The sequence below is a fragment of the Rhodnius prolixus genome, unplaced genomic scaffold, assembly GCF_049639745.1.
Source record: "Rhodnius prolixus isolate KJV_2025 unplaced genomic scaffold, Rpr scaffold_3, whole genome shotgun sequence".
Lineage (NCBI taxonomy): Eukaryota > Metazoa > Arthropoda > Insecta > Hemiptera > Reduviidae > Rhodnius > Rhodnius prolixus.
In genome coordinates, this window is record NW_027411603.1 from 27,146,971 (window position 1) to 27,168,827 (window position 21,857).

Consider the following 21,857-nt stretch of genomic DNA (forward strand, 5'->3'; position numbering starts at 1 on the left):
CTTATTATCACGCATCTTCCATTCTGTTGCTCCAGAAGTCTAGGACAGTGTATACCAATTATTATTTTCTTTGAAAAAATAATATGTTCATAGTGCAACATTAGAATGAATCTAATAGTTAACAAGTATTGTAGCTATTGTATCGTAATGTTGATCACTGTGTTTATCAGGTGAAATACGAAGAGAAAGAGCTTAAGCTAACATTTATAATAATTCCAATCAATTATTTACAGTCATTAATCAATCACATTTACGAAAGTGAATTTGCGAGTATTATACGATTCTACGAAAATACTTAGCACACAACCACAACAGTACTGATAAGAATTTTTGCAATTGAACTTTAAGTAATAATAAATCACTGGCTATAATTCTTCCGGCAGTTGTAATCTGTTCTTTTTTGTGTGTAGAGCTACTTCCATTTATTCTTTTGATTGCTATATCCCTAAATCTATGCATCATAGCATGCAATTGCTCTGCTTACAAAATTTTAATACCTGAAACTTAGGTGAAAGGGGAACCATAATTCTTTAAAATTAAATTTGACCTTATAGAGCAATTATAGCTGAGATACCTTCTTTATGGGTGTCAAATCTGAGACTATGATATAGTGGCACCCGGATATTTATATTTTTATTGGCTATCTCAATTTCTTTGTGGTCAAGCTGTCTTCCTAGCTAGTTACCTATAGTTTCTTATGATTGCGTGAATTCTTTCATTAAGATCATTAGTCGCTTCTAGTGTACGAAAAGCCCCCAGATGTTGCAAGTCAAAAATATACAATACGTGGCTGAATCAAATATGAACCGGACTTTTGCTTTAGAACATTTATTGGTACAGTAAATAAAATTTTGAATACACCTTATTTTTCTATATAATCTCCTCTTTTATTTTTACACATTTTTTCCACCAAATCGGACGTTTTTTTAATTCCGTCATCAAAGAATGAATCTGGTTGTGTCAGTAGCCAATTGCGCAAGAACGTTTCTACACCATCGTCGTCGTCAAAGTGATAACCTCCCAGGGGTGTAATGATGCACCCACGTCTCATCACAGGTGATAATGTGCCTCAAGAAAGCATCCCCCTAAGTTCGATATCGTGTCAAAAGTCTTTCACAGACGGCAAGACGGTTTGTTTTCTTCTCTTCGTCAAGAGGTGAGGAACCCACCTTGTCGACACTTTTTGGTAACCCAAATCATCTGAAATGATTGATTAGGCACTCCCATACGATGTTCCAACGTATGTAGCAATTTCCCATATTGTAAGGCCGGCGGTCTCCTTTAATCATCTCACGGATTGCAAGAATATTCGCGTCACTGGTGTTTGTCCGAGGTCAGCGTGCAAGGGTGTCATTTTACACTGACTCTCGGCCATCGGAAAATTTTTTGTGCCAGTCGTAGACTTGGGTCCCTTGAAAACGTGTTTTCAGCGAACTGGGCAGTTAGTCGATGCAAAATTTCGGCAGGTTTTACGCCCTCCCGGGACAAAAATTTAATAATAATGCGTTGTTCAACAGACATGTGCACTTCTTATTCAGAAATGGTGCTACAAACAGCCAAACTGCTCTGGCGAGCCGGACCGAGTTACTCTGCTCCTCTTTACATCCCCGCCCAACATATGTATATTATGAAGTCAAGTTACTCACTTAACCTATGTTAAGGAGCGTCAATGAGAAGAGTCCGGTTAATATTTGATTCACCCACGTAGAAGCTTCCTAAGAAAATAAATATGGAATTAAAATAAATTTAATCATGCAAATTAAAATCAGCATTTTTATTGAAATCAACTTTTTATTAAATATAACATATTTAAATAATATTATGTTAAACAAAGTTAAATAGCTGGTTCACAATTCAAAATATGTTATATAATTAATTAGTCAACAATAATGTACGTTCAAATAAATAATTATCTGCTAATTTCTAGGCATCTATCTGAGATTCAGATGGCGTATTCACCGCTGTAAAATACTATCAACTCACAGTGAGAAAAAATAACGAATAAGCAACTTATCTTGCAATAAAATATTCCAGTTCATAAAAAAAAAGCAACAGATAATGTAAAAGCAACAAAACATATAGAAAACATTGTGCAACCATATTTAATTAGTGATAATCCTGGCTCAATACTGTGTAGAATATATTTATTATATGTAACATGTGAAGCAAACTTTTCTAGCCATGCTTACAGAAAAAATATTTTTAACTTTCTATTACCTTCATTTAGGAAATTGAATTTTCTCGAATATTTGAAAGATTTCTAAAAAGATGGTTGATTTCATATCACAAATGTTCACTGCAGTGTTCAAAGGAAGGTGTCCTTTTAGCTCCTTTAGACCGCACTGTTTTTCTGTGTAAAAGCTTTAATCCAAATTAATTAATAGACCTAACACCCATTTTGTCTTAATAAATCCCTCAGGCAACTGTTGGGATAATTACAGAAAACGTGAAAAAGCTTTCTGTTCAATCGCTTTTCTGGTTTCTTTTTCTACTCAGAACTGTGGCTTAGCCATTTCATAATCAAATGATACATAGATATTAAAAGCTTACATTATTGAAAGTGGCACTTTTAAAAAGAATCTGATTTCACTCCTCCTGAAAACCCCGGATAAATAAAGTTGCCTCAGGAAACCGTCGCAAATAAATATTCTGAATGTATGCAGAGACATGCTGTGTTAAAGGAAAATCGGAATTATTATACAAAATATTGCTTATAACTGTCAAATTCTTCAGTTAACTATCTAAGAAGTATTTTATTTTTACGTTTTAGTTATCTTTCCGTTTATTCAAAGTCACAAAACCGACAAACCTGAAATTTGGCTCATAAGTGTTTTAATATTTGATTATGAAATGGCTAAGCCACAATCCTGAGTAGAAAGAATAATAGATACCAGAATAGAGATTTTACAGAAAGCTTTTAAGTCCTCGCTAAGAATGAGTTTTCAAAAATTCCGTGTTTAACAAATGCTAAACAAAAATTAATTTTAGTTAATTTAATTTAATTAAAAATTAAAAGAAAGAAATACACCTGACATTTTTATTGTTTTAGGGCTTAATACTGTTGCCTAGGTTATGACTGTTTGGTAATTTGATGCAAAACTTTAAATAAAACCACGGTGCGTAAATAAAATATTTCTGCTTCTTTCCATGTGACCCTGAACTACTTTTTTTTATTTATTTTTTCAATTACGTATTAAGTAGGGTTCCTTTATGGTGATGTTTGAAGGACTGAAACTTGTGAAAGATACAATAAACTTGCATGATACGACAGATGAAGTAAACGATATTATCGAGCACTGCAGAGCAACTACATTTTGAATTTATGCTTACGGATTTAATAACTTTAACGCTTATTTGCGAAAAAAACACTAAAAGAACGACTCCTTTAATTCCATTTTATCAATCTGTACACTTCTTTGAGTTACATTTTTATTTATTTACTTTCATTTTTGTTTAAGGGTAGTTAACTTTAAATAGTATTTTTTTAATTACACTATTTTCATGATTAGGGTTAAAAATAATGACGAAATAGTTAACCCTAACCTTATTTCTTCAGGTGACGGAAGTAAGCTTTCTGTACCCACGATTTTTTTTTTTTTAAAGATGTCAATCACGGAGGTGCCATCTTCATTCTCCTAATTCGTTTTAACCCATTAGACGACTTTCAATTAAAACTGCTGTCGTTTCCTGTTAAGGTGTGCTACTTCTTAGCCTTTGATCAGGCACAGAGATGGAGTTTAAAGGGTAGCAGGAATAGAACTGAGAAGTGACAGTTTCACCCTTGGCCATTTGTACGTGGCGTGCTGTAGATTCAGTTCACTTCATAGCGTAGTTACGCTTCAGCCACATAGAAAAACTAGAAATGTTGTTTACAGAGAGGTGCTGAGGATTAATTTTGAGGGAAGGAATGAAGTATTTGTCCAACAAGCTTGATTACTTAGACTAAAGCTTCCAGGAATAGTTCATAGAGCTCAAACTATTTTATTTTAGTTATTCGTGATGTGCCCAATTTGTTAGTTCGATTGCCCTAAGTAATGCTAGTATAGTTCCGATTTCAATTCCATAATTTTCTAAGCAAAGTTACTTACTTGATAAGGCTTTTAGACATTTCTAACAGGATAGTTACATTCCAAAATTCGGTTCTACTTTCTCTTCGCGAGAGTACCATTGTTTTGTATCTTTTTAGTTCCTCCTCTTCTCTCAAAAAGTAACCTGAAATTAAGTAATGTTAAACATACATAAATATATCAACATCAATCATATATCAGTATGTATAAATAAATATATTGAAATATATGTATATACATCAACTGTAACAAAGACCTATTTTTACTTTGAATTATAAAAATTTTTAAAATTGTTATTTCACAAAAAAGGATGTTTTTAAAAGATTTTAGCTTAAATAACATGAACTCTTGCTCAACTTTAAAAAAATCTCAGGTATCTCAAACATATTTCGTTTGTTTACCTCCCGAACCTGATCATAGTAAACGATAAAAATCCCTCTCTAGAAATAAGCGTCAAATTTTTTTTTTAATTTTTAACTACGATTTTCTATAAAATTCATATTCCTTAAAATTGTTTTCTCGTAGATCAACAATTTTTATTCGAATTTTTATTTACGTAGGTTTACGAGTAAAAAGGTTTAGTGAGCATTTCTGAAGAAAAAGGTAGTTAGTTACGATTTCTTCTGATATGCCAATTTGTATGCATCCTATCACTTATTTAACGAGGATTAACTGGAAGTTACTAGAATTACAAATCTGAAGAAAATTGCACTTCTAGATTTCTTTTCGTTTGATTTGTTTTCCACTGTTTTCTCGAATAGAACTACCTTTTATAACAAGTTTAACAAATACATATGTATGGTCTTATCAGTTTGGTTCAAAACGATAGACGTGAAAATTGATTGTAGGGGAGAGTTTTTGTTTGGGATTGCAGGAATTTGGACTAAAATGCGATTTCTGGGAACTATTCGGTTTTACCATTAAAAATTGTTATGTGAATTTAGGGTATGTTGCCGTAATTCTGAGTTTTGAAACGACTATATTTTTTGTCGTTTACAAATTTTGTTGTTTAAAAGTTTTGTCGCAACTTTAGAAGGTCCTTGAGTGTTTTTCACAGGATGTTGGAAAAAAAAAAAAATGGAATCTTCATTAAATGATTAACAGAAATTCATCTTCATATTTTATTATAATTTTTTAATTCCTGTTATTATTCACCTTTTTTTGTAATTGCAATTTAATCATTATATTTTTATAATTATTTATTTATTCTTTTTTTTCATTATTATTATTAATGCATCAATAGAATAGGAATAAATGTAAATGTGACTGCTTTGCTGCAATATGTCGTATTTTAGCAAGCTATGGAGATGATTCCTTCATTAATTTTCTCTTACAATTCTAGGGATGTTATAAGGACCGAGTTCTGTGCTATTAATAGAACATGTTAGCCCAAGCAAGCGCCTTTGTGCAATTTATTGTAACTTTAGGGCACTGAGCCGTTAATTTATGATTTTTACATTTATTCCAAGATGGAACTACTTAGTTCAATGAATCATCGACTATCACCTTTGGGGCACAATTTTTATTCTGTAGGGTTTCTCTAGATGAAGTTCCAGACTAATCCGCGGTTAGTTTGGAAAAAAGGGAGACACATGACTTAGTAAAGAAAGTAAGATTTCAGAGCAGCCTTTAGTCAGCGTCTTAGGTTCACTATTTTCCAATTTAAATATAAATTTTTAATTTAAGACGCATAAACGTCTGAGATCATTGACGCTCATAGTTTTTTTTCTATGCATTGTTGGTCTCAGATTATTCTCTTTTTTACAGACAGCATTTCTTTTCACCAGACAGTGAGCTGTAAGAAGTTCCTAGAAAGAGAAAATCTCTGAATTCAAAACTGAGATCTCCTCGTGGGCATTCAGTCCACGCTTTCCATCGAGCTAAATTCCTTCCCTTATTGTTTATTTATTTTTTTTCCTCGGCTTTTTTTAGTTGGTACATATATCAATTCTCGGGGTCTAAGGGCGAGGTAGGTGCTTTACAGAATATATGTTTATTAACATTTTTTCTCATAATAATAGTAATTATTATTTATTATAATGTCGTAAATAATCTACACAAAGCTTTAAGGCATTAATGTGACTATAACCATGGACCAACTTTTCAAATGGCAAAGAACAAGCTACTCAAAGAAAGACATAATTGATGCTTGCCGTGTAACGATATCCAGAATGTGACGCAAAGCTGCTCAACCGGTCATTGGATATGCCTTCGGGCACCGTTACAACCACGCCAGAGCATTTCTGATGAACCGAAGAGATCAGCTTATTCATTCATTTGACTACTGGTACCGATTTCTTGAAACATGTTTTCTTGTACTAAAGACGGCCATAATTCGTGTTAGTTTATAGTATGCACGGCAAGTTGCATGTGATAACGTCTTTCGTCTTCGTATAACTCTTTACACCCACCCCCCCGGACTTAGCTTTTAATATGTTGGTACCCTGCTGTAGGGTCATGGAAAATATTTAGAATTCCCTGACATAAAAAAAAGTCTAATTTTAATGGATTTGACCACGTCGAGAAAAATGAATAATGTATGAAATTCTAGAGGAATTACTAATGAAGATCTATATTTAGATTATATTATTACCTAATTATTATTTCAATGATGGTTTTGGTTTTTTCGACCGTTGTTGATAGATGATTTTTGGGAAATATCGAAATGCGGTCTTAAATAAAAACAACTTTTTTGCTTTATACCAACGTTTCGGTAATTTTTACTACCTCCTTCAGGGTCTGTACAAAAGGAATATTACACTAATATAGATAAAATTGAAAACCAAAAAAATAAAAAATAAATAAATAAAAATTATTGCTAAAACATAAAATTAAATAGATAGATAAATATAATAAATATAATTTGGAAAGACTTACATTATATAAAAAAAAAAAAATGTGAAGTTTAATGTAGTAATACTCGTAGCTCTACATTAAACTTCACAAACTTTTTTTGTTTTATAATGTAATTATTTCCAAATTATATTTATTATATTTATCTATCTATTTAATTTTATGTTTTAGCAATAATTTTTATTTATTTATTTTTTAGTTTTTTGGTTTTCAATTTTATCTATATTAGTGTAATATTCCTTTTGTACAGACCCTGAAGAAGGTAGTAAAAATTACCGAAACGTTGGTATAAAGCAAAAAAAGTTGTTTTTATTTAAGACCGCACCTCGATATTCACCAAAAATCATCTAATTATTATTATTTTATTTTTTTGGCGCATCGACTGCTTTGGTCATTAGCTCCCTATTATTATTATTATTATTGTTATTATTATTTTTAATGAGTTTCCTCAAAGCTGTGATTTTCCTCAATCGAGTTTTTCTCTGAGATATTCCTTCCATCTCTCTCTGCCCCTTGCATCCTCCCCTAGCAAACCATTTCCTTGTAGGCTTTCGTTTAACAACTCCCTCCATGTTAGCTTGGGTCTCCCTCTTACCTTCTACTCTCCCCCTGCCATTCCAACATTCTCCTCGCTATCTGTTCCCTCTCTATCCTCATCACATGTCAAAACAATTCTCCTCTCCTCTGTACGCATTAACACGTTACCCCTCACCACCATTATCTCCCTTACTTCTTTGTTCCTTCTCCTTTCCAGTCTAGAAATCCCTGCCGACCTCCTCCAAAAATCCATCACTGCAGCAAGGAGTTTCCTCCCATTGGTTTTGGATACTGTCCAAGTTTCCGCTTCGTACAGAAACATGCTCTCCACTATACCTACTATATAAGGCTTTTCTGTTCTTCTCTTTATATTACTGCTCCGCAAAAAGTTCAGTATGCTTATCACTTTTAGCTTATCCTTCTTTTCATTTTCTATTATTATTACATATTTTTTCATCCTCCAATTTTACCACTCCCGAAACTAATGAATGCATCAGACTTGATCTAATTCAAGAGTAATAATCGAGGGATGGGGAAACCATTATGAGCCAACCCTAGCTCGCCCGAATCTTCGAGTGAGTGTGGAACTAATCCAAGCGCGGGCATCTATATTGGCATTGATACCATTCTTCATTCTTTCATCTTGTCCCCAAAGAATGGCTATTCCCTCGATGAGTTCGCCGACTTTCAGCGCTTCGCGGTTGCACTATTACCAGATTAGAAGAATCGGGTACTGCAACATTTCCGATGTAAACTAATCTATCTACTCTTCTGGCAAAACTGTTTGGCAAAGGGTCTTAAGCTAGTTACTCTGTATATTATATCCATAATGTCATACCTTGATATTTCTTAAAGAGGGAGATTCTTCCATTGAGGATTTATCATGCTAAATGAGTTGTAATTCGATATCACCTGGCTAGTGTAAACCCTTCTTAACATTTTATTTTAAACTTAAGGCCCGTCAACATCTGAGAATATTGACGCCCGGAACTTTTTCAGTTTCGCTCGTTGCAGAGAACTTAGTGAACTGAAGAAAAAAAAATCCTAGAACCGACATAATTAATTCTAGATCACTCGACTTATTTATTTAGTTCTTTTGTACGACTATTACTAATATTAAAATTGTCAAAGTTGGATGTTTTTCAACGTTATGCTTTTTCGTGCAGTTTTTTGTCGATCAACCCTTGTACAACTGGTTGATAGTGGATGACCAGAAGGTCAGAATTCACAGAATAGTTGATTGATAGATTTAGAGAATTGTTATTAATTGTTTTACTACAGGGTTGTCCAACAAATAAGTGTACATAAGGAATAGCTATTCTTGTTTACTAAAACGATCTATCCAAAATTCAAAACTGCAATTTGATTAGTGAAAGGTTAATTTCAATGAGATAGGAGATAACAACTTTAATTAAGAAATGTGGACCAAAAAAAGGAAGGAAGCTGTTGAGTGAAACGAGACTTTACTCATTCATTGTTTAATTAATTAACCGTAGTCGAGGAATAATAATCATCTAATTTATGCCACAGTCGGACTTCATGAAGAGAACATCAATACAAGCAGAACAAAGTTGGTTCAATTTATTTCCTTCAACAACTTGAGCATTACTAATACTAATAAGTATACTTGCGCCGCCAAAGGTTGTAGTTCTGTAATCTCTTACTTTCATGTTAATGATAGTATTGGTTTTCGACCATTATTAAATTGATGATTTTGGGAATATTGAGGTGCTGTCAATCAATCTCTTATTTATGTCCTTTTTAATCATTGATGTGATCTTGATTAAGAGGAATTTTGCTCAACTTAAGCAAGAAGAGAGATTATTTTATTATTCAAGGCACTCTGGCAACTGTGTCAACGACAATCGAAAGAGATTGAGAGAGTGGATGGTATCATATCAAGCAGATGATTAGCATCGCAGCCTCGAAAGCGATGACCAGCGGATTTGAAATTTAAGAATTCGACATGAAAAGATAATAGAATTAATGAGCGAAAAGGAAACAATATTAGCTTTGATCATTCAATGTAAAACAACGAAGACAAGATCATGTTATATGAGAATCTGTGCCATAATTAAAAGAGAGGGGAAAAATTTAAGGGGAATAAATATACCTGTGGCTCAGTTGTTAATCGAGAAATTCGAGAATCAAATTAGAACCTCAAGAAAAGGGTTCTCATTTGTAACATTCCGCTGAATAGTGTAGTGGGGCGGAAAGAATATTTAAAGTAATTATGGGCGAACATTTCCTAATTTCTTTAAGAAGGAATTCATATAAGAAGAAAGGATAAACCAGTGCTGCCAATTGAATACTATTAAAACATGGTGGAACTAGAAGAAACTTCTCTAGTCATAAAAATAAATACAGTCATCCCTCAGTTATCGCGGTTAATAGGGACCAGAACTGGCCACGATAAGTGAAAAACCGCGAAGTAGTGTCACCCTCTCATTTTTAACACACGTACATTTTTAGTGTATGTATAATATCAATAAGTGTATATGAAACCATATAAGTGCGTATGTTATCATTAGAACATTAAAGAATAGTTTCAAACGTGTAAATAAAATATTAATAGAATAAATAACATACATAAAATAATGTATAAATGATATTAATATGATACGTGTGTGTATAACATACGTAGATGTAACTAAAGTGTACATACTGTAAATATGTTTTTAGAACTCTTTTATTTAGATTTTGAATAGTGTGGGCACTCCCTGCCTACTGCTGGCGTGCGGGCAACTTTCCCACCATAATTCCTCAATTTTGAATTTTTGAACAATCCGCAATGTACTGAGGCCGCGATAAATGAACCCAAATGTAGCGAGGGGATGACTGTAAATCCCTAGGTGGGACGACAATGGTGTGTACTTTTTAAGCAAGATTCAGCACACTACTAACATTTCGAAACGATTGCTGGCTCTGAAGGCAGGTACCTGAAGTTGGAAGGATATCCTAGGTGTTACCAGTTTTCAAGAAGGGTTAAGGACACCAGAATGGTGTGATCTAAGATGGAGCAGATGAGGTATTATAGATACGAGGTTTCATCAGTCTAAAATTTTGAATTTTCTATGTATAAACTGCATTTGTATAAACCCGATGTAAAATCACGAGGATGTACGTTTTACATGTTCGATGGCTTATAAGCTCATTCCTGGTCTGCAGGTGGAGTGACTAAATTGGAGAGGAAACGAGTGTGAACTTTTTTGTGAGGAACATAATGGAAGAATGCGTACTATAAGACAAACATCCATCTACTCTACACAACATTTATTTTACTTTCAAGTCTTGATTAAAAAAGTGCAATAGGGCAAAGAATTCACTTGTAAATGATCAAATAACATTGTTAGGCATCTCGTCAGCAGCGAAAGAAGTGTTGATATATCTTGAGATGGTCATGGCAGATGTCTTTATAATTATTTTGTACACCCAGGGATGTATTTTATTTTTATTTTTATTTTAATAAATAAAGACTGTATAAATAATATCTTGAGATGGTACATAAAAACAGTGTTATTTTAGAAAATTAATTTGTAAATATTATTGCTTTTTTGCAGTATCAGATAAATTTTCTCTAAAGTTAAATCTTTATTGGCAATAAATTACGTTATTAGTAGGGGTGATTGTCACATTTCTTTCTCTAATATTCGTGAAGTAAAAAAGCTATCTTTATATTGGATCCCTTAATAATGCCCAAAGATGTTAATTATGATTTTTACTTTTAATTTTTAGATGTTTATTTATAACAATATACCCATTATGTTGCCTTAAATATAAAGAATCTGTTCGCTTTTAATTTATTGTCGTTTTTACACAGCCATCAACATCGTCTCATTCGGGTACACAAAGGCAGCGTCGGCGCAACACAACATCCCGTAGGAGAACAACAGCTGGAAGATACAAGGTGGAAATGGTGACCGTAGAAGGTACTACAATAACAGTGAAAGTTGCTACAAATATTAGAAGAAAAAGGAAAAGAAATAATCGCAGACAGAGAAGAAGGGTAAGTTTTAGTGCATTTATTTTATTTTGAAGTTGGTACAAATTTATTGTAGCACATCAAAAGTTCTTCGTATATCAAGATTTTACAGATTAAAGCAAAAACAAGATTACAGACTTTAAAAATGTAAATTATGCTCTGTTTTGGAAAATAGGTGTTCTATGCCTTTACATTACCCTCCTTATTTTATTTAAAATTTTTAAAACATTGCTGTACGTACTTTTGATTTGATAATGGTCGTAGTGCTCTGCAAGAAGTGTGTGTTGCATGCATACAGCTGATTGCATAAAGATTTAGTTCTCAGGATTTTTTTAGCATATTATAGCGATGAGTCTAATGGCGACAGTCTATCCTAGTCCCCATTTTCGCATTTCTGTCTTATTTTCCGTCTTGCTATTATCTTCAATGTATGATTAATTATGAATAGTTTTAATCTAGGCCCAGTGTCTCTTCATTTGCTACCAGTTGATCAGCTCTTGCATTCCCTACGATATCCAAAAGTGCTTTTAGCTAACTGGATTGTGGTAGGACTGTCTCTTTTTTATATCATCTTTATTAGTGTTTTCTTATCTCTTCTGCCAATGGACAAAACTTTCTTTTATTTAATACATTGATAGAGCACTACCAGTTCAATGATTCAAAATTCTTTTCAAGGAATTCTTTTGTTCATTAAAACCTAAAATCCTTAGAATTGCCATAATTTCTGCCTGTTTTTTTAAATCATTAAGTGTACAGTCTAAACTTTCCATCGAAAAAGTCAGTCCTTCTTCTTTTTCTTATTTGGCGCGACAGTCCGTCTAGCGAACCTTGGCCCCCGTCAAATGCTTCCGCCAGTTTTCCCTATTTTGGAGAGCCACTTTCCAGTCACGTACGCCCAGCAACGCCAGGGCATCTTCCTTCACTCCGTCCAGCCAACGTAGCTTTGGCCTGCCTCTCTTCCTACCGCTGTGTAGTACCATTTGCATAAGCCTCTTCGGCACGTCATCATCACACATTCTAGCCACATGTCCCGCCTATCTTAGTCTGCCTATCCTTATCACTTTACTGATGTCCGTTTATTAAAACAGAGAGTAGATTTCCGTGTTAGTGCGTTTTCGCCAAGTCGGGCCATTCCGAACTGGTCCAAATATTCTTCTTAAAATCTTTCTCTCAAAAATCAGGAGGTCTTTTTCATCCGTTTTAGAAAAAGCCCACGTTTCCGAACCATAAGTGGGCGAAATAGTATCTTGTAGAGGATGATTTTAGTCTCCCTAGATATCAGCTTGCTTTTCATCTGCTTGGCGAGTCCAAAGTAGCATCGATTCGCTCTTAATGTTCTACTTTTAACCTCTGCTGATATTTCATTCCCTTGGGTAACCACGGATCCGAGGTACTTAAAGTGGTCAACCCTCTCGAATTTATAGGAATCCACCGTTATTCGGTGCCACCAGTCCGCATATACTTTGCCTTGGTTTGGTTGACAACTAGGCCTAATTTCTTTGCAGTTTCATCTAAACATAAGAATGCTTCCTTATCTTATGCCCCCTCGAAAGATCTCCCATCTGCATAGGCCAGGATCTGAATGGTTTTATCGATGATCGTTCCTTTCAATTGGGTTCCAGAATCTCGCGGAGCCTTTTCTAGCGCCATATTGAACAATAAGCACGACAGTGCGTCCCCCTGTCTTAATCCTCTCCCACATTCAAAGTCTTTGGAGAGGATACCTTGTATTCGAACAGCACAGTTAGAGACTTTCATAGTCATCCGAATCAGTCGGACAAGTTTTGGAGGTATAGACATCTCTAATAAGGCCTCGTAAAGCCTTCCGCAAAACGATAGTGAAGGCCGATTTATAATCGGCAAAGATATGCTGGGTGGTGATATTAAATGCCCTACTTTTTTCTAAGATCATACGCCAAGGAGAATAGCTGATCTGACGTTGACCAATATTTAAGAAGGCGGATCATTTGGACTGTAATAATTATAGGGGAATATCTTAATTAAACAGCGCCTAAAAGTTCACAAATGCTCAATTGAAGTTTTTTTTTTGCTGCCATCTGTTGAAATTTCTTCATTATTGGTAACTAAAGTGGCGGAATGCGCCCTGCCCAATTAGTATAACAAACTGTTCTGTCGTAGAGCGCCTAATCACAGTCACGTTTGTACTCGGTTGTTCTCGTTTCTCTTATGTCAAGGAATGCGACTACCGCAAATTTCTTTATCTTCCAATGGATTTCTGGTGCATCAAATCATGTTAAGTGCGAGGTCCATAAATTTCCGTTCGGCCTGAAAGCATATTGGTGATCGTTCACAGAATGCTCTTTAAGAACATCACTTCTTATAGGACAGAATAATTGGTCTAGACGCATTTGACTTGTGATTAAGATCCTTTTTTCAGGATCTCTCCAGCTAGTGCATGTGATGCAGCTTCCTAAGATATCCACGATTCTCTTTTACTTTTTAAGTGATTGCTCTGAATTTTTCTCGGGTTATATTTCTTCTGTAAGGCCTTTTCCCCGTAAAATCTAGTGGGATTAAAACTGTCCAGCAGGACAGTTGTATAAGGGTTGTAGATGAGTAAGTATTCATCTCTCCTGCCAAAGATCTCCGTAAGCTCCGTGGGTGAAAGGTTGACTTTTGGAACAGTCACCATTAGTCCGAAAGTTCAACGACCACCCAAATCGGTCCAAATTTAGGGAAACTCTCAAAAATACTCCCTCCTATCTACCTCTTCGTGGTATTTACTAACTACCTTGTGTTTTTTTTAATTGAACAAGGATTATTAGTCCCGTTTTAATGAAGCATGTTTCCTTTCATTTTAAATTTCTCAAAGCAGGAGTCGTAAAAACCTAAACATTTTTTTCAAAAGTTGTGAATTTTTTTTTTTGACTTACTAAAGGTTTTTTGATACAAAATTTTCTAATAAATTTATAATTTGTTAATTATTATAATTACAATTTTTAACATTAAAGGTGGGTCCGCATGTCTTCTGTTCTATGTTCAGGTACTGCGTCTCAAGACCTAAACAGTCAGATTCAGTACCTGAACAGTTAAGGTGGAAGACATAAAACCTTACGTATTTAAAATAAATTATAATTGTTAATAAGTATAAAACTGTCGCCAGTGGCCCTGCGACTTCCTTACAGTCTGAAGAACTAAACGCCATTACTCTCCTATCTCTCCTCCCTCCTCATATTCTCCTCTTCACATTCCCCTATCTCATCTAGAGAGTGTTACCACTGGGTAGTTTCTCTCCTCCTGCTCTTCCCGCACATCTTTACCTCCTATTTACTTATTGTATATATTTATACAGATTGTAAATTACGAAATAAATTACAAAAAAAAAAGTATAAGACTGAAGGCCTGCATCCTTTGCGACTTCCTTTTAAAGGTAGTTGTAAACTATTTTTGGCCATCGATCTCCGCCCATCCTCATTAGATGGTCTTAACCATTTTATTGCTACGTAATAAAAACTTTAAATAAATAGAAAAATCAAATTTAACTTCTTTTTTTAAATAGAAGGTAACTTCTAATTGCTACCCTTGCCTTGAAGGTCTCAAAACGCGATTTACTTGTAAAAACTCAGATTTGATAAGCCACACGAAAGAAATATTATTACCTCATAATAGATGTCAGCGGAAGTAAAGTCCTAAGGATGTTTACAAGGATTCAGTTACTTCTAAGATAATTTCAATAACAAGAATCTGAGTAGATTTCTCTGCATATATTTTTTTTACATATATTATAAACGTTGCGAAAAAACGCATAGCTTCTGCATTATTGTAACACTGTTTGCACGTATTTTTGTAGCAAGCGAATGGAAGTGTTGGAATATCTGTCAGAGAAAATGCCCGCAATTATGAGGACTATTACCCTAAACCTCTGGATATTTACGGATCTAGACCTCAACTGGAATACTTTTCTGGGTCAGTATCTTTAATTTTTCTAATTATAAATTTTTTTTTGTGGTCCTGGGGATGAAAGTTGGAACATTTTGAATTCAACTGTTTAAAATCAATATATATGAATAACAAAGCTATTTTGAGATTTTTTTACTAACTATTCATAAATCTTCGTCTCTAAAGTAACGCTTTTGGTAATTACGCTCTCAATTTTCTTGTAAGCTTTTCCGGTATTGATTGTAGGTTTTCAGTGTTTTTTGTTTTTTGAAGATTCGCACAATTTGTTGATTGAGTTTTTTATTAAGCTTGGTAATGAAATATCAATGTCGTTTTATTCCTGTTTAGCCGGCAAAATCTATAATTCATAACTTCGTTGTTAATTGTGAGTAAAGAGACTCCTCCATCGTCAAGTGTAATGATTATAGTATGGTAGATTATTAATAACTTTTTCTTTTTGAAAAATTGAAAGATAACTGCAAATTCAAGGATCCTTCTAGATACAGATACTTCTAAATTATAAAATTATTCCACAGATTCTTTTGTCATTAAGAAAACATTCAATTGCTTTTTTAGAATTTTTTGCTGTTATCATTTATATTTTTTTAAAAATAATTATAGCTTGTAGAGCACATTTTACTAATACATAAGAAAATAATTATCGAAGAATCACTGTCAGAATTAGGAAAGATTTGTTAAAAATCAGGCGTAAACCCTTACACAACCCTCTCTTACTGCAATAATTACAATTAATTAACTGACATTCTTTTAAAAAAATTTTGATTTCAGAATTATGCTTGGCTAACCTCACTGTGGGGATTTAATGCTCCGTGTCCTTTATCCGTTCAACACTTTCTCTAGCACCTTCCTCAAATTTCATTAGCTAGCAAAACATTAATATTTTCATTGCTTCTGCGGTTAGGAAATAGTTAGGCTAGAATCATTGATAATAATGAAGATAATATAAATGTGGACATCCTCTGCCTATCCTAATCTCTGTCGAAATATGGTTTTGCTAAATTCTTCTTTTGCAACAAATGCTTTTTTCTCACGAGCAAATAGTAGGAGTTCTTTTGCCTATATTTATTCCAAAGAGACAGCAGTATCATTTTAAAAGGACCTCTTATGTCAAGGAATGCGACTACCCGCAAATTTCTTTATCTTCCAATGGATTTCTGGTGCATCAAGTCATGTTAAGTACGAGTTCCACAAATTTCCGTTCGGCCTCAAAGCATATTGGTGATCGTTCACGGAATCGCTCTCTAAAAACATCACTTCTTAAATGACAGAATAATTGGTCTAGATCAGGGGTCGGCAACCTATTTTAAGTAGAGAGACATTTCTTCTTAAATAATTTTAATAAATCTTACCAAGAGCCGCAAGGATGGTCGTGTAAAAAACTCCGAAGATCATTTGTATTCACAAATTATTATTTTATGATATTCAATAACATTTAAATGTTTTATATATTATTTTTACAAGTTGCATAGTAAATAAACCAATAAATAATACTAAACGAGTGAAAGGGCGTCAGTCTTACAATTTATAATAACCATGTACTTTATTTTAATATTGTATAATTCTATTCAACTTCGAACCTATAACATTTAAAATTATTTTTGAAAAAATACCTTTAATAAACAAAATTTTCATTCGTTTCTATAAAATTAAAATATACAATATGTAAAAGTACCATCAGAGGGGCTGCCTACAACGCCACACAGCCTGAAGGTTAGGTTATAGTCTAGGAAGGTTTAGCGTCATTTTAGAGTGTTTACGTTACAGTTTTTCATAGTGTTAACGACGGTGAAATATAACTAGTAATTTAATTATTCTTTACAGAATAATAAAATCTGTTTTTGAAAACCGTCTTACAAATATATTTTGGGCAGGCTGAAAAGCCACACAATTTGGATAAAAGAGCCACCTGCGGCTCGCGAGCCGCGGGTTGCCGACCCCTGGTCTAGATGCATTTGACTTGTGATTAAGATCCTTCTATAAAGAAGTACATGGTTTTCGCCTTGCAATGAATCTCTAAGCCAAGGAGGCTTAGATTCTGCATGGGTATTAGAAGTCTCCTGAAGGCAGAATAAACACAGCCAGGGAAAATTCAGCCTATCAGGCTGTGATTTTCAATTTTCAGTCTGTTCAGCAGTGCTTACTACTATTTTCAATCTCAAAACAGACCTCTGCTCTCTAGACAGATGTAGCCTTTAAACAGGCTTACTTTTCGCCCAGTCTCTTTCATCTTCTTTTGGTTGTAGGAGTTGAAATGGCAGTGTTACTTAGGCTCTTAATAAGTTTTCTAGTTTTTGTAGTCAGTAATCGATAATTGCCTTAAGCTATAAACTGTACCGAGAAACATATATAAAGGTCTTTTAAAAGTCACTACTTATCAAAGAGCAGCAAGTAGCCAAGCAACGGTTTGCGAGAAAAAAAACTGTAACTTGGATGTCTTGAGTTGTGTTGTTGAGTGTGAAATTTGAAGTACAAAACCATAATAATGGATGGAACTTGACCACCCTCTCCTTGAATGAGAACAGGCAGTGGAGGCCACGAATCCTGGCTGTACCTCCTTCTTGTAGTAAAACTACTGAAGAACTGTATTATGAACACTTTCAGATAAAAAAAGAAGCAAGAAAAAAGTTAAACATCCAACCCAAAAGCAATGGAACACACTAAAGAACCACACTGGTTAATTAGAGATGAAGTGTTTTATTTGGCTTCTTACAAATCTGCAAAAACACGGTTACCTAAAAATTGAAAGTAAAATTAAGTCTACAAAATCACTCTCCCCTACTTATCAAAAATTAACTTTTTTTAAAAAATACACGTTTTTAAATCGTAAGTATTTTTGTTTGAAAAATATATTAAGTGTATTTTGAGCAGGTGTTTAATTATACTTTATTTAATATTGAAAGATACTTAGTAAGCCTTCAGAGTATTTTAAAAAATTAATGGTAACTCATGAGAATTGCATTAAAAAGTCATGTGAGAGTATCTATAAGATGTTTCTCATTTATTAAAAAATCTCGATACGATTTTGGTTCGGCGGCGAAACAATTTCTTTTAAACATATTCTTTCAACTGGTAATTAATATAAAAACTTAATGTTTTCAATTTATTCTGAAATAACCTGCAATAATGTTACTTTATGTTCGATTTTTCTACTGCTTTACATTGTAACTATTTTTTTTTTTGTTTCGTTTGATAGTTTTGAAGGTGGGGATGAGTTAGATCACGAAGAAAATGCAGATACAGCAGTTTCGAGTAGTGCTGGTAATGTGTTGCAACAGCGTCGTGTCAATGCAAGAAATATTAACACAACATCAAGGCGTAAAGCTAAGGTTAATTTTTGTCATACGCCTGTTGATCTTCTGTCAACAATTCTTGACCAACAAGAGAAATGGCATAATCCTAAATCAACTTTTCATTCTAACAGGTAACTTATGTTTTTATAATTAAATAGAATGTTTAATAAAACTTAGTTATAATAAATTCCAATGAGAAGGATATTAATTCTTTTTTTAATCTGAACTGAAGTTTTTGGCTGGGTTACAAATCAGTAACTTTGCCAAAATTCATTGATAGTAGAAAACAGCTGATCTCCTGATATTTTGATTTTAAGTGTGCTTTAGATTTTTACATACTTGCGAATGAATATTTCATTAAAATTAAATATTTAAAAAACTGTAAATTGTTACTTTAAAAAGGTATGTAACATTGATAACTTATAATTTCATAACTTAGCTCATCACCAGAGAATAAGTTCTGTTTAGCTTAGGATGAATAGGAAGGATTATAGGGATTAAGGATAATAGGAAGACTTAGGATTATAGGGTGCTGAAGAGAATAAGAAAGAAAAACTGATAGATTATGGTATTTTACTACTTTCAAAGATCAGTCAGTACACTGAATAAAGTGTATTCGAATTTTGAATCTTGCAAACGACAAAATAAGTAAAATTTGATTTATAAATTTAGATGTTACATAAATCAAATATTCATAACAATGGGATAAATCTTGTATTACTGGACTAAGTTAGCATTTGAAGCTAATTGATTTATCTAAATTATTTTTAATAAGTCTACAGTATCAAGTTTATCAATTCGATATTATTAGTCTGGAGCAAAGAATTTTATTTTATACCTTTAGCAAGAATATCAAAGAAATTGTGTCTTCACTTTGTTGTTGTTAGTACCCCCCCCAAAGTGCTTTTAGAAGAAATTCTTTTTTTCAAAATATCGATTAGATTTTGTCTCACCATGATCTTCTTGTATAAATTCAGTTATCGTTTAGGTACCTTGGTTAGAAAGGATCTCTTACTAGCATTTAACAGAAATAAAGGTGTTTTATCTGAAATCTAAAAAGAAAAATAAACCTTATTAAATTAAGTTTTTACATTGAAAAAGTTGTCATATTAAAAAATGTTGTTTCCATGGCTGTATTTACAGACATTTGTTTCTATTGTTACTACTTAAATGTGCAGTCAGAACTTTTATATATGTGTATAATATAACTAACCAAAATATTTTTGACTTCAGTCTTGGTGAAGTGACAGTGGTACTTCATGGTCAGGTTTCTTCAACCGGGCCTATGCCGTCCAAATCCGTTCCGGATTCTACCAGAACTAACGAAAGGAATAATAATCCCAACAGCAATACCAGAGAAGTTGCTCGTGGATCTTCATCTTTGTCTCCAGATTTTATTTCCTTTCCACCGCCTCCCATACCAGTACCACACCCTGTTGCTCCACCTCCTCTAGGTACTGTGTCATCTCCACTAGATGTACCACCTCTCCAACCACCGCCTCAACCACCTGCTAAACTCTGTGTGGACGATGATGACTTTGATCTCTATGCGGATATAGAACCTTCAACATCGTAAGTAATACCTTGATTTTTATCATTATCTTTGTGGTAAAGATTTGTATTCTTATTATATTGTTTTTTGTCTTACGTTTTGTTAGTAATAGCTTTTTAAATATTTAAAAGATGAGAGAATTGCCCTACCTTTCTTATCTTGTCTAGTAATTTCTCTTCTATTGAAATCAATAGCATTTTGCATTTGTTCTAAGTATTCCTTAAAATTCATTTTTCTTTACTTTTTATTATATTTTCACTTTCATAAATCTAAAATGATTACATCAAAACACTATTAAGACTTTTTTTGTTTTATACTCAAAAACAAAATTTAATTTCAAGGTACGGAATAACTTTTAAAAACATTTTAAACAGATGTGTAAATTTAATCATCCTAGTTATAATTATAATTTTTACTTAAAAAATAACTTTAAAATCTTAGTATGAGTGCTCCCCCTCTCAAGTTACTTAACCGCGGTTCCTTAAAAACTTTGTGGATGTTGTTGGGAAGTAATCAAGCAAATAATATTTTCTTTTCTTTTTTGAACATGTCTATTGAAGTAAATCTCTTTTTCACATTCTCTTTAGTCTGTAAACTGCCTAGATAGTTTACTTGTGTAAAGGTTCATTCATTCTTACAAACATTGTTCGCAAACTCAGAAATAAATAAATGAAATTTGTATAAAAACTTCATACACATCTTCTTTTGTTTATGGTTTCCAACGAACTCTTTTTTTAACTTGTATTAAACAAAAACAAAAAGAATCTATCGAACATAGAGGACATATTTAATACCTTTTAATTGCTGGTGCATTTATTAAACTATATACTACCTACATAATTTATTTTGAAATCGACAATTTGTACAAAAATATATATAATATAATAAATAAATAAGTTGGAAGGCATTAGGTATGTGGTTAGCGAAAACTGGATTCCAACGGGTTCGAATCTAGCTGCTGGCTCTTAGATTTTCTCTTTGTAGGAGCTTTTTACAGCTCACTGTCCAGTGATGGACTATGTTGAAAATAGCTCCGGGCCATTAACGTCAGATTTTTATTCGCCTTAAAAAAAATAAAAACAAGTAAATATGATGGGTATAGAGTGAGTAATTATGATTATAAGTGGTTCATGAAGAGCAGGAGGACAGAAACCCTAGCGGTAGCATTCTAGAGAATAAATTATATTGATGTATTGTTGATGATAATAATCTTCAGACTGCAAAGAGGTCTTAGGGCCCTAGGTGTTCAGTCGGCGTGGTGATTTTCAAGAATGACAATACAGGCGAGTGACTGGTTGTACGAAAGGATTAGAGCAAGTGGAGGGAAAGAGCAGTATGGAAATTGTGATGTCTGAGTGAGTTGTATTAATGGGATTAATAAGTTTAGGTTTAGGTCGATGTGAAGAGTAAGACGTAGAAAGGAGCGCCACCTATCTGTTGGATTTAACAAGATATGAACCCAGGAAACTTAGTATGTATCATGGCTTCCAAATTGGAATAAAATAATAAAAAAAAATCCACCCATGAAAATCTGATTTCGTCTGGATCACAAAACCGCTAATGGCTTCGCAGTGAATTAAGCGGTACGCGAAAAGTTCATTAATTTGAACATGTTTTTTTAAATTAAATTTGTTTTGTTTATCTGTGGGCACACT

The 21,857-nt window shown here is 33.4% G+C and overlaps 1 protein-coding gene and 1 long non-coding RNA gene across 15 annotated transcripts in view; one reads left to right on the plus strand and one right to left on the minus strand.

The window, feature by feature from the left end:
* Window positions 1-21,857, plus strand: part of LOC141452641 (uncharacterized) — a 95,214-nt gene that overhangs the window by 19,758 nt on the left and 53,599 nt on the right. For all 9 annotated transcript variants that reach the window (XM_074124977.1, XM_074124979.1, XM_074124976.1 and 6 more), the window contains 4 exons: window positions 11,278-11,463; window positions 15,251-15,366; window positions 18,554-18,781; window positions 19,884-20,222. In XM_074124977.1, coding sequence (XP_073981078.1) covers window positions 11,278-11,463; window positions 15,251-15,366; window positions 18,554-18,781; window positions 19,884-20,222 — 869 coding nt within the window. The remainder of the gene's footprint in view (window positions 1-11,277; window positions 11,464-15,250; window positions 15,367-18,553; window positions 18,782-19,883; window positions 20,223-21,857) is intronic.
* LOC141452663 (uncharacterized) lies at window positions 1,827-20,571 on the minus strand. 6 transcript variants are annotated; one of them, XR_012457522.1, is made up of 5 exons: window positions 20,352-20,571; window positions 19,864-20,212; window positions 19,489-19,702; window positions 4,089-4,212; window positions 1,827-3,234 (listed from the first exon to the last, which is right to left on the minus strand). It is a non-coding gene; the product is annotated as an uncharacterized lncRNA (long non-coding RNA). The 6 variants fall into 6 exon arrangements; XR_012457523.1 differs by having other exon boundaries at window positions 2,347-2,361; XR_012457521.1 differs by lacking the exon at window positions 1,827-3,234 and having other exon boundaries at window positions 3,572-4,212; window positions 20,352-20,568.